The 15,270-nt window shown below is 37.6% G+C and overlaps 1 protein-coding gene across 1 annotated transcript; it reads right to left on the minus strand.

Moving 5' to 3' along the window:
* Window positions 1-3,811: 3,811 nt before the first annotated feature.
* Window positions 3,812-14,829, minus strand: LOC138319265 (peptidyl-prolyl cis-trans isomerase FKBP2-like). Its single transcript, XM_069262295.1, has 4 exons — window positions 14,619-14,829; window positions 13,783-13,895; window positions 9,169-9,251; window positions 3,812-4,031 (listed from the first exon to the last, which is right to left on the minus strand). The coding sequence occupies exons 1-4, from the start codon at window positions 14,787-14,789 to the stop codon at window positions 3,970-3,972; spliced, it is 429 nt and encodes a 142-aa protein (XP_069118396.1). The 5' UTR covers window positions 14,790-14,829; the 3' UTR covers window positions 3,812-3,969.
* Window positions 14,830-15,270: the final 441 nt, after the last annotated feature.

Genomic DNA, 15,270 nt, shown 5'->3' on the forward strand with positions numbered 1-15,270 from the left:
TGAGTCTGCTCCGAGCCCTAAAAGGGGAAATTTTCTTAATTTTATATTTAAAATCCTACTCCCCCTTTATCCTTGGAATGATGGCAACCAAATTTGTTTTGAAACATTGTTGGGAAAGGCTAATCATAACTGATGTAAACGAGCTTGCTCCGACCCCTAAGGGCTGAGGGAAGGGGAAATTTTCCTAATTTTAGCTTTAAAATTCTACTTCTACTTCATCCTTGAATTGATTTCATCCATATTTGGTGTGAAACATCATTGGGGAAGGGCAATCATATTTTACATAAATGAGCCTGCTCCAACCCCTAGGGGGGAATATTTAGGTCAATTGACCTTAGGGGTCAGGATGACCTATAGTCATCATGTTTTGTCCGTCGCCATGCATAAAATGATCCTGACATGGTCCCGACAAAGTATTGTTATTTTTCGGGTCGATCCGAAATCCAAGATGGCCGCCACAGGTGCCATCTTGAAAACACATTTTGAACTTCTTCTCAAGTTCTACCAGTGCAATTTGGCTGATTTGATCGTATTTTATTTTTAGCCCACCATCATCAGATGGTGGGCTATTCAAATCGCTTTTTGTCTGTGGTCCGTCGTCCGTCCTTCCGTCCGTTAACAATTCTTGTTATCGCTATTTCTCGGAAAGCACTGGAGGGATCATTCTCAAATTTCATATGTAGGTTCACCTGGGGCCTTAGTTGTGCATATTGCATTTTGGGACTGATAGGTCAACAAGATGGCCGCCAGGCAGCCATCTTGGATTTTGATAGTTAAAGTTTGTTATCGCTATTTCTCGGAAAGTACCACAGATATCATTCTTAAATTTCATATATAGGTTCCTCTGGGGCCTTAGTTGTGCATATTGCATTTTGGAACTGATTGGTCAACAAGATGGCCGCCAGGCAGCCATCTTGGATTTTGATAGTTAAAGTTTGTTATCGCTATTTCTCGAAATACCACAGATATCATTCTAAATTTCATTTCTCAGAAATTACCACAGATATCATTCTCAAATTTCATATATAGGTTCCTCTGGGGCCTTAGTTGTGCATATTGCATTTTGGAACTGATTGGTCAACAAGATGGCCGCCAGGCAGCCATCTTGGATTTTGATAGTTAAAGTTTGTTATCGCTATTTCTCAGAAAGTCCCACAGGGATCATTCTCAAATTTCATATATAGGTTCCTCTGGGGCCCTAGTTGTGCATATTGCGTTTTGGGACGGATCGGTCAACAAGATGGCCGCCAGGCAGCCATCTTGGATTTTGATAGTTAAAGTTTATCGCCATTTCTCAGAAAGTACCAAAGGGATCATTCTCAAATTTCATATGTAGGTTCCTCTGGGGCCCTAGTTGTGCATTTTGCGTTTTGGGACTGATCAGTCAACAAGATGGCCGCCAGGCAGCCATCTTGGATTTTGATAGTTAATGTTTGTTATCGCTATTTCTTTGAAAGTACCAAAGGAATCGTTCTCAAATTTCATACATAGGTTCCCCTGGGGCCCTAGTTGTGCATATTGTATTTGAGGACTGATCGGTCAACAAGATGGCCGCCAGGCAGCCATCTTGGATTACATGGTTGAAGTTTGTTATCGCTATTTCTCAGAAAGTACCGAAGGGATCATTCTCAAATTTCACATGTAGGTTCCCCTAGGACCCTAGATGGCTGAGCGTCTGCCATCTTGGATTTTGATAGTTCCCACTATTTCTCAGAAATTACTGAAGGGATCTCTCTCTAATTCCATATGTAGGTTCCCCTTGGGCCCCAGTTGTGCATAGTACCTTTTTGGACTGATTGGTCAACAAGATGGCCAACCGCCTGCCATCTAGGATTTCATCGTTGAAGTTTGTTACCGCTATTTCTCAGAAAATACTGAGGTGATCTGTGTCAAATTTTATTTGTAGTATTTTTCAAAAAGTTTGAAAAGCAGGGAAAAGATACCTCTTTCCATTATCAGACATAGACCATTCTTTGGTGGGCGCCAAGATCCCTCTGGGATCTCTTGTCTATTAATCAATTCCCTTTTTGGCCCCAAATTTCACATTAAAACTACATCCAGCAATTTTAAAAGCGGGTACATCTGTATAATTGTGATAGAAACAGGTCGCACGACTCGTGGTTGTTGGATATGGAATTTATTCCACACTCATAAGTTATTTTTTACTCGCTAAAGCTTGTGTCTTTTGTAACTTTTAAAAAATAACTCACTCATGTGGAATAAAGTCCATATACAGCAACCACTGGTTGTGTAGCCTCTATATCTTACCTCAACCTTATGAGGACAGTATGATATATCTTACCCATAGCTTATTTGACCTTATACATTTTTGGTACAATATACTATAACATGAACAAGAGGCCCATGGGCCTTAACGATCATCTGACTATTGGCACAATACAACATAGTCATTTAAAGATTTTAGCCATTTCGACCTTGTATGAAGATCAAGGTCACTTTTTTTAAAACAAATATGGTAGCCAAGAATATCAGTTCTCTAGGCCTCTTGGTTATTCACAAAAAGTTATTTTAAGATTTTAGCCTATTTACCTGTGACCTTGGATGAAGGTCAAGGTCATTCATTTGAACAGACTTAGTAGCTCTTCTTCCCAGCATGTCACAGGTCCAATATCAGGTTATTCTCAAGAAGTCGTTGAAGGATTTTAACCTATTTGACCCCTGTGACCTTAAATGACAGTCAAGGTCATTAATTTGAACAAACTTGGTAGCCCTTCATCCAAGCATGCTGCAGGCCCAATATGAGCATCCTAGACCTTTCGGTTCTTGAGAAGTTGTTTAAAGATTTAAGCCTATTTGACCCCTGTGACCTTGAATGAAGGTCAAGGTCACTCATTTGAACAAATTTGGTAACCCTTCATCCCAGCATGTGGCAGGCATAATATGAGAACCCTGAGCCTTTCGGTTCTTGAAAAGAAGTCATTTGAAGATTTTAGCCTATTTGACCCCTGTGACCTTGAATGAAAATCAAGGTCATTCATTTGAACAAACTTGATAGCCCTTTATCCCAGCATGTCAGGGGCCCAATATCAGGTCTCTAGGCCTCTTAGTTATTCACAAGAAGTTATTTAAAGGATTTTAGCCTTTATGACCCCTGTGACCTTAAATGAAGGTCAAGGTCATTCATTAGAACAAACTTGGTAGCCCTTCATCCCAGCATGCTACAGGCCAAATATCAGTACCCTGGGCCTTTCGGTTATTGAGAAGAAGTCGTTTGAATGAAAAGTTTACGCACGGCGGATGACGATGGACGGTGCATGATGACAATAGGTCAAATGTACAAATGAACTGCAAATATGAAAACAAAATGTATTTAAAACATTGAAAGCACTTTGGTATCAGCTAACCACAAATATTTTACCTACGAAGCAATTCGAGATTTCCAAACCACGGAAGAAAGTATCTACAAGTATTTCATGTTATACAGTGTCTTATACCATACTTGACCTAATAATGAAAGACTTTACCTTATGAGAATGTGAAATAACCAGAAAACTGCACAACAGAAAGTATAAAACTTTTATTACTTCACAAAAAGTCCCACTTAGTGTATTCATTCTTTCATGAGATTTTTCATACATACATGATTTGACAATGATTTGAATAGATTACTGCTGTATACATTGAATTCCCACTGTTAACGAAACAGGTATATTTGTTTGTAACCCCAAATTAACACTCTATAGACACCAGCCTAGATAAAATACACTTTACAACTGTGTGGTAGTGGCTAGGTTCTCCAGAACTCCATCACACAAAATAATGATAAGAATTTACCCTTTTACCCCAACTATCATCTATCAACAGTCACACTAAACTCTCAGCTATTTTATTCCACTTTCCCCATAATTTGATGTTGGTTCGGCACACAAATTTTGTTATTCTCTAAATATTATTGATGTCATTTCTGTTCCGCTCATTCCACAACTTCAATGAAGGTTTTGATCCCTTTCAAAGTTCATCCTTACGGTCAATGCTCAAAAGTTCAACTTCAAACACAAGATCACTGTTGGCTACAAAAGAGTATAGTAAAACATGACTTAGTAAATTGCAATCACAGAAATAGAAAGTGTGCATTGAACTATTGGAATTTGATTTCAATTAAATAGTTATTTATTTCACAATGGCATTATGTACAATTTTAAACTTAAACAAAACCCTTTTGGCAAATATCATTTTTAAGTATAATTCTACACTTTATTCATTTATTTCATTAAGCTATATGCACTTGGAGTTAAATATATGCAATACAGCCAAAGATTGCAAGAATCATTATTCAATCATAGCACTAACTGTACAACATCTGAATTCAATCATCATATTCATTGATGGCATCCTAACTCAATCAAAACATTGACTGTATGACACCTCATTCAATCAAAACACTGACTGTATGACGCACCTAATAAAAATCCTAACACTGACTGTATGAAATCTCAATTCAATCATAACACTGAGTGATGACACCCTAATTCGAACATAACACTGACTGTATGACATCCTAATTCAATCGTAACACTGACTGTATGACATCCTAATTCAATCAAAACACTGACTGATGACACCTCATTAAATCATAACACTGACTGACTGTATGAAACCCTAATTCAGTTTATTATTATTAAACTGCCTGATGACAACTTATCCAATCATAACACTGACTGATGACAACTCATTCAATCAGAACACTGAGTGATGACACCATAATTCAAACATAACACTAACTGTATGACATCCTAATTCAAACAAAACACTGACTGTATGACATCCTAATTCAAACAAAACACTGACTGTATGACATCCTTATTCAATCATAACACTGACTGATAACACCCTAATTCAAACATAACACTAACTGTATGACATCCTAATTCAATCATAACACTGACTGTATGACATCCTAATTCAATCAAAACACTGACTGATGACACCTCATTAAATCATAACACTGACTGACTGTATGAAACCCTAATTCAGTTTATTATTGTTAAACTGCCTGATGACAACTTATCCAATCATAACACTGACTGATGACAACTCATTCAATCAGAACACTGACTGATGACACCCTAATTCAAACACAACACTAACTGTATGACATCCTAATTCAAACAAAACACTGACTGTATGACATCCTAATTCAAACAAAACACTGACTGTATGACATTATAATTCAATCATAAACCTGACAGATAACACCCTAATTCAAACATAACACTAAACGTATGACATCCTAATTCAAACAAACCACTGACTGTATGACATCCTAATTCAAACAAAACACTGACAGATGACACCCTAATTCAATCATAACACTGACTGATAACACCCATGACATCCTAATTCAAACAAAACACTGACTGTATGACATCCTGATTCAAGCAAAACACTGACTGTATGGAATCCTAATTCAAACAAAACACTAACTGTATGACACCCTAATTCAATCATAACACTGACTGATGACATCCTAATTAAATCATAACACTGACTAATGACATCCTAATTCAAACAAAACACTGACTGTATGACATCTTACTTCAATCATAACAATGACTGATGACACCCTAATTCAAACATAACACTAACTGTATGACAACCTTATTCAAACAAAACACTGACTGTATGACATCCTAATTCAATCATAACACTGACTGTATGACATTCTAATTCAAACAAAACACTGACTGTATGACATCCTAATTCAATCATAACCTTAACTGATGACATCTTAATTCAATCATACCACTTACTGATGACACCCTAATTCAATCATAACACTGACTGTATGACACCCTAATTCAATCATAACACTGACTGTATGACATCCTTATTCAGTTACACTGACTGATAACACTAACTTAATCATAACCTTGACTGATGACACCCTAATTCAATCATAACACTGACTGATAACACTAATTCAATCATAACCTTGACTGATGACATCTTAATTCAATCATAACAGACAGTACGACACCCTAATTCAATCATAACCTTAACTGATGACACCCTAATTCAATCATAACACTGACTGATGACACCCTAATTCAATCATAACACTGACTGTATGACACCCTAATTTAATCATAACGCTGACTGATAACACTAATTCAATCATAACCTTGACTGATGACATCCTAATTCAATCATAACACTGACTGTATGACATCCTAATTCAATCATAACCTTAACTGATGACATCTTAATTCAATCATACCACTTACTGATGACACCCTAATTCAATCATAACACTGACTGTATGACACCTATCAATCATAACACTGACTGTATGACATCCTAATTCAGTTACACTGACTGATAACACTAATTCAATCATAACCTTGACTGATGACATCTTAATTCAATCATAACACTGACTATACGACACCCTAATTCAATCATAACACCGACTGTATGACACCCTAATTCAATCATAACACTGACTGATAACACTAATTCAATCATAACCTTGACTGATGACACCCTAATTCAATCATAACACTGACTGATAACACTTATTCAATCATAACCTTGACTGATGACATCTTAATTCAATCATAACACTGTCTGCACGACACCCTAATTCAATCATAACACTGACTGATGACACCCTAATTCAATCATAACACTGACTGATGACACCCTAATTCAATCATAACACTGACTGTATGACACCCTAATTCAATCATAACACTGACTGATGACACCCTAATTCAATCATAACCTTGACTGATGACACCCTAATTCAATCATAACACTGACTGATAACACTAATTCAATCATAACCATGACTGATGACATCTTAATTCAATCATAACACTGACTGTACGACACCCTAATTCAATCATAACACCGACTGTATGACACCCTAATTCAATCATAACCTTGACTGATGACATCTTAATTCAATCATAACACTAACTGTATGACATCCTAATTCAAACAAAACACTGACTGATGACACACTAATTCAATTATAACAATGACTGATGACACCCTAATTCAAACATAACACTAACTGTATAACATCCTTATTGAAACAAAACACTGACTGTATGACATCCTAATTCAAACAAAACACTGACTGTATGACATCCTAATTCAATCATAACACTGACTGTATGACATCCTAATTCAATCATAACACTGACTGTATGACATCCTAATTCAATCATAACACTGATTGTATGACATCCTAATTCAGTTACACTGACTGATAACACTAATTCCATCATAACACTGACTGATAACACTAATTCAATCATAACCTTGACTGATGACATCTTAATTCAATCATAACACTGACTGTACGACATCCTAATTTAATCATAACACCGACTGTATGACACCCTAATTCAATCATAACCTTGACTGATGACATCTTAATTCAATCATAACACTAACTGTATGACATCCTAATTCAATCATAACACTGACTGTATGACATCCTAATTCAATCATAATAATGACTTATGACACTAATTCAATCATAACCTTGACTGATGACATCTTAATTCCATCATAACACTGACTGCACGACACCCTAATTCAATCATAACACTGACTGCACGACACCCTAATTCAATCATAACACTGACTGATGACATCCTAATTCAATCATAACACTAATTCAATCATAACCTTGACTGATGACACCCTAATTCAATCATAACACTGACTGATAACACTAATTCAATCATAACCTTGACTGATGACATCTTAACTCAATCATAACACTAACTGTATGACATCCTAATTCAGTCATAACACTGACTGATAACACTAATTCAAACAAAACACTGACTTATGACACCCAAATTTAATCATAACACTGACTGATGACACCCTAATTCAATCATTACACTGACTGTATGACACCCGTATTCAATCATAATACTGACTGATGACCTAATTAAATCATAACACTGACTGTATGACACAATAATTCAATCATAACACTGACTGATGACCTAATTAAATCATAACACTGACTGTATGACTGACTGTATGACACAATAATTCAATAATAACACTGACTGAGGACCTAATTAAATCATAACACTGACTGTATGACACAACAATTCAATCATAAGACTGACTGTATGACACCCTAATTCAATCATAACACTGACTGTAGGACACCTCATTCAATCATAACATTGACTGATGACACCCTAATTCAATCATAACACTGATTGATGACACCCTAATTCAATCATAACACTGACTGATGACCCCCTTATTCAAACAAAACACTGACTGTATGACATCCTAATTCAATCATAACACTGGCTGATGACATACTTATTCAATCATACCACTGACTGATGACACCTCATTGAATCATAACATTGACTGTATGACACCCTAATTCAATCATAACACTGACTGATGACATACTAATTCAATCAAAACACTGACTTATAACGCTAATTCAACCATAACCTTGACTGATGACATCTTAATTCAATCATACCACTGACTGTATGACACCCTAATTCAATGATAACACTGACTGTATGACACCCTAATACAATCATAACCTTGACTGATGACACCCTAATTCAATCATAACACTGACTGTACGACACCCTAATTCAATCATAAAACTGACTGTATGACACCCTAATTCAATGATAACACTGACTGTATGACACTCTAATTCAATCGTAACCTTTACTGATGACATCTTAATTCAATCATACCACTGACTGATGACACCCTAATTCAATCATAACACTGACTGTATAACATCCTATTTCAATCATAACACTGACTGTATGACACCCTAATTCAATCATAACACTGACTGTATGACACCCTAATTCAATCATAACACTTACTGTATGACATCCTATTTCAATCATAACACTGACTGTATGACACCCTAACTCAATGATAACACTGACTGTATGGCACCCTAACTCAATGATAACACTGACTGTATGACACCCTAACTCAATGATAACACTGGCTGATGACACCCTAATTCATTCACAACACTGACATCCTAATTCAAATTTTAACTTATATAATATTTCTAATATACATTGTAGGTTTTCACTGTCAAAGTCAGGACAAGATGAAGTAATGCTTATGCCATAGCCATTGTCAAGCATCACTAAATGAAAGAGCGATTTGACTTACGTGGAATCTTAGGGGGAGCTCCACGTTCACCATATCCAAGGTGAGAAGGAATGACCAGCTTTCTCTTTTCTCCTTCACACATTCTGAATAAGTTATTTGTAAAGTTACATTTAATACTAAAAATAAATTGCACTAAATTCTTGCACATCCAATTCATGCATAACAAGGGCCCAATGGGCCCGAATCGCTCACCTGCAATCTGGTAATCATGCATGGTTCATACTTAACAAATAGAGTAAATAAGAATTTATATCATCCCTAAGCACATTAGAGGCCCCTTTGCCTCTTGGTTATTAAAAAGAGGTCGTTTAAACATTTCAGCCTATTTGACCCCTGTGACCTTGAATGAAGTTCAAGGTCATTCATTTCAACAAACTTTGTAGCCCTTGATCCCAGCATGCCACAGGGCCAATATCAGGTCCCTGTGCCTTTTGGTTATCAAGAAGTTATTTAAAAATTTAAGCCTATTTGACCCCTGTGACATCAACGTCAAGGTCATTCACTTGAACAAACTTGGTAGCCCTTTATCCCAGCATGTCACATGCCAAATATCAAGTCTCTAGGTCTCTTGGTTATTAAGAAGAAGTCGTTTAAAGATTTTCACCTATTTGACCCCTGTGACCTTGAATGAAGGTCAAGGTCATTCATTTGAACAAACTTGGTAGCCCTTCATCCCAGCATGCTATAACTCAAATTTCAGGACTCTAGGTCTCCAAGTTTTGGAGAAGAAGTTGTTTAAATAGGAAAGTTGACGCCGGACGGCCGGACGACGGACGCTGCACCATAGCATAAGCTCACTTGCCCTTCGGGCAGGTGAGCTAATAATGCTATGAATTGAAAATTTGACAAAAAAAAATCATCCACAATCAAAATATGCCTGCATGACTGTATATACTGTATTTATTCCAATAAATATAAGTCAGAATCAAAATATACCTGCACATCTGTACATACCGTAGTCATTTCAAACAAATGCCATGACATTTTTCAAAGAGGATTTGTTGATAATTATAATAATGTAGAAGAAGTTGAACACGGAAAATTTCAGGCACACAAGGTAGTCAGGTAACCAGTTAATGTATCTTTTATGTAAATAGATCTACGTTGTATTTTTAGAAACGGGTTGGACTATTTACTTGGGACAGACTAGTATACATGTATATCATAATAGGTGAAACCTTCATTACTTGTCACATTTGTATGCAATATCTTTTCTATGTAAATTCCATGTTTAGTAAACTTACTTAGTAACTTGTTTTCTATCAATAATGGTCTAAGGGTTACTATCGCTGTAATTTTAACTATTGCAATACCAGTGCTATCAGGGAAACACTATTGGGATAGTTAACCTACATGTATTGCATTTGCAGACTACAATTGTAAAAGTAATGTGACAGAATTGCATTCTAAATTCTATTTAAATTCTACTTGATGATTTGGCGGCCATGTTGTGTATCTAGTGCAGTGTTGGTTTAGAGTTTTTCCCTTTACCTGCTAGTGTCAGTAGCAACTCAAATATACTGAATGACGATCATGATCAAGAACAATGTCAGTGTTGGTTTTTAATTAAATAGCATGGAAAAAAGACATTTTATCATACCTGTTTGTCTCTTACTTTATCAAGCCTCTGTGAGTACATGAGCTCCAATTACAAAAAATATCTGACAATTGAAACTATCAATAGCTTTAGGTACTATCAACTATTGTTAATAACTTGTTATATATGTAATTGATTGATCACTGATAAGCATTCAATCACAATATATCAATAGTCCCATGTATTGTTATACCTCTAGGGGTACTCCTTGTAGCCTAAATGTTACACCTCTAAGGGTACTACTTGTAGCCAACATGTTACACCTCTAAGGGTACTCCTTGTAGCCTACATGTTACACCTCTATGGGTACTACTTGTAGCCTACATGTTACATCTCTATGGGTACTCCTTGTAGCATACATGTTACACCTCAATGGGTACTCCTTGTAGCCTACATGTTACACCTCAATGGGTACTCCTTGTAGCCTACATGTTACACCTCTATGGGTACTCCTTGTAGCCTACATGTTACACGTTATGGTTGGTTTGATTAGTTTAACGTCCTATTAACAGCTAAGGTCATTTAAGGACGTGCCAGGTTTGTTGGTGGAGGAAAGCCGGAGTACCCGGAGAAAAACCACTGACCAGCGGTCAGTATCTGGCAACTGCCCCACATGGGATTCGAACTCGCGACCCAGAGGTGGAGGGCATGTGGTAATATGTCGGTACATCTTAACCACTCGGCCACCGCGGCCCCCACACACATGTTACACCTCTATGGGTACTCCTTGTAGCATACATGTTACACCTCTATGGGTACTCCTTGTAGCCTACATGTTACACCTCAATGGGTACTCCTTGTAGCCTACATGTTACACCTCTATGGGTACTCCTTGTAGCATAAATGTTAGACCTCTAAGGGTACTACTTGTAGCCTACATGTTACATCTCTATGGGTACTCCTTGTAGCCTACATGTTACACCTCAATGGGTACTCCTTGTAGCCTACATGTTACACCTCAATGGGTACTCCTTGTAGCCTACATGTTACATCTCTATGGGTACTACTTGTAGCCTACATGTTACACCTCTTATGGTACTCCTTGTAGCATACATGTTACACCTCAATGGGTACTCCTTGTAGCCTACATGTTACACCTCTATGGGTACTCCTTGTAGCCTACATGTTACACCTCTATGGGTACTCCTTGTAGCATAAATGTTAGACCTCTAAGGGTACTACTTGTAGCCTACATGTTACATCTCTATGGGTACTCCTTGTAGCATAAATGTTAGACCTCTAAGGGTACTACTTGTAGCCTACATGTTACATCTCTATGGGTACTCCTTGTAGCCTACATGTTACACCTCAATGGGTACTCCTTGTAGCCTACATGTTACACCTCAATGGGTACTCCTTGTAGCCTACATGTTACACCTCTATGGGTACTCCTTGTAGCATAAATGTTACACCTCTAAGGGTACTACTTGTAGCCTACATGTTACATCTCTATGGGTACTCCTTGTAGCCTACATGTTACACCTCAATGGGTACTCCTTGTAGCCTACATGTTACACCTCAATGGGTACTCCTTGTAGCCTACATGTTACACCTCTATGGGTACTCCTTGTAGCCTACATGTTACACCTCTATGGGTACTCCTTGTAGCATACATGTTACACCTCTATGGGTACTCCTTGTAGCCTACATGTTACACCTCTATGGGTACTCCTTGTAGCCTACATGTTACACCTCTATGGGTACTCCTTGTAGCCTACATGTTACACCTCTATGGGTACTCCTTGTAGCCTACATGTTACACCTCTATGGGTACTCCTTGTAGCATAAATGTTACACCTCTAAGGGTACTACTTGTAGCCTACATGTTACATCTCTATGGGTACTCCTTGTAGCATAAATGTTAGACCTCTAAGGGTACTACTTGTAGCCTACATGTTACACCTCTAAGGGTACTCCTTGTAGCCTACATGTTACACCTCTATGGGTACTCTTTGTAACCTACATGTTACACCTCAATGGGTACTCCTTGTAGCCTACATGTTACACCTCAATGGGTACTCCTTGTAGCCTACATGTTACACCTCTATGGGTACTCCTTGTAGCCTACATGTTACACCTCTATGGGTACTCCTTGTAGCATACATGTTACACCTCTATGGGTACTCCTTGTAGCCTACATGTTACACCTCTATGGGTACTCCTTGTAGCCTACATGTTACACCTCTATGGGTACTACTTGTAGCCTAAATGTTACCTCTAAGGTACTCTTGTAGCCTACAGTTACACTCTAAGGGTACTCTTGTAGCCTACATGTTACACTCTATGGGTACTCCTTGTAGCATAAATGTTAGACCTCTAAGGGTACTACTTGTAGCCTACATGTTACATCTCTATGGGTACTCCTTGTAGCCTACATGTTACACCTCTATGGGTACTCCTTGTAGCCTACATGTTACACCTCTATGGGTACTCCTTGTAGCCTACATGTTACACCTCAATGGGTACTCCTTGTAGCCTACATGTTACACCTCTATGGGTACTCCTTGTAGCCTACATGTTACATCTCTATGGGTACTCCTTGTAGCATAAATGTTAGACCTCTAAGGGTACTACTTGTAGCCTACATGTTACATCTCTATGTGTACTCCTTGTAGCCTACATGTTACACCACCTCAATGGGTACTCCTTGTAGGTACTCCTCCTACATGTTACACCTCTAGGGTACTCCTTGTAGCCTACATGTTACACCTCAATGGGTACTCCTTGTAGCCTACATGTTACACCTCAATGGGTACTCCTTGTAGCCTACATGTTACATCTCTATGGGTACTACTTGTAGCCTACATGTTACACCTCTTATGGTACTCCTTGTAGCATACATGTTACATCTCTTTGGGTACTCCTTGTAGCCTACATGTTACATCTCTATGGGTACTCCTTGTAGCCTTAAATGCTTTACACACCCAGACTCTATATCTCAGACTTCAACCTTTATTAGAATTACTATAAACTTGATATCATACAGACTTTTAGAATGTCGAACCTTGAAATCTTACCCTAAGAGTCCTTTTTCCCAACCTTTAATGACTTGGTTGGCCCCAAGGGTAAATGTAAAAGGTTCACCACGCGGTATACTACTGTCAAATTCTTCTCCTTCCGGAAGTGTGCCCTGCAATTAACACAACATTGAAACATATTTGGAGATTTAAAGCCAAAATCTTACAATCTTGTAACTTGTCCAAAGTCCCAATATCCGTATCAATCTTATTTTTTTCATGATTTTGACGAAATTTGAAAAAAAAAATCCTGTTGTATATCATGCAGAGATAGGACTAAATCAAAGTCAAAATGGACAGTAACGACTCTGAAAATTTTGATAAAAATCAAAAGAAATATTGAACATGGCTAAGTGGGTCAGACTTTTCAAACAAACCAAAGTTAGCTGACATTGTAACGCCATTGCTGAAAACACCATGTGACTCCCATAACTACATAACATCTTCCCGAACTCTTCCGAGAACGGGTCATGAACTTTCTGACTTCCGTTTGGTAACGATCGTTACTTCTATGGTGACCAGTTTAAAATGAAGGCATGTTTACAAGCATCGACTTTTAATAAATACTGTACCAAAGTTATTGAGATATCTTCTTTGATATAGCTTAATTTTAAATACCGTACATAGACACAAATACATTTTGCACCAACAATATCGGGGTTGAATTTAATTTCATTTTTTGCCGCTTAGTCATAGTGTGACGTTAAGTAAACTATGCTAACTTCAAGAATATATATTTCATTGCAAACTTTATGCATGTACGGTATATATAATAAGAAATCTAGATTGCACCAGTAGTGTTGGACAACAATAATTTTGCCTTTATTAAAACTTACAGTATAGTGCATCTTGAGTGTGTCGCCCTTCTTTGATTTGATTTTACATTTTTCAGGATCAATTCTCTTCTTTACACCGATCTGCACACGCCTCTCGGTCTTCTCATCATTACAGGATACTGCTGCAATCAGGGCGAATGCTGCGAGCTGACAGAGCAGAGACGTCTTCATAGTCACAGTTTATCTGCAGAAAGAATGACCAATAGTAATAAGATCAGCTTCATGTTTTTAGCTCTGTTTCCAAAACCGGGAGAACTGGTACCTAAAACAGTTATATATAACTACTGTATATGCCTGAAATCAAATGTTGCTCTGATCTACATGATCAATGAGGTGAGAGAGGCTAGATCATACAATCAGCTGCTGATCAGAGCCACGCAAAACAACATCAGAAACGAAATAAAAAAGTTTATTTCCCGTACACTAGGGTTTATAAATCAGGATTCAATCCTCTTTACTGAACTCAAAATATCATATGTTACAAGAGTGGAGAAAATGAAGAGGCTTCACTTGACTGGGACTGCTGAATGTTAGCCGGGTACCAGTTAAGCTATACACACGTACCTAACCTGGTCATGCACTAATGATAGACACAGGCCAATTCCACTAAACTCCTCCCTCCTTTTTCAAAGCATGGGCCTCGAAAGACATA

Source organism: Argopecten irradians, chromosome 3 (genome assembly GCF_041381155.1).
Source record: "Argopecten irradians isolate NY chromosome 3, Ai_NY, whole genome shotgun sequence".
Lineage (NCBI taxonomy): Eukaryota > Metazoa > Mollusca > Bivalvia > Pectinida > Pectinidae > Argopecten > Argopecten irradians.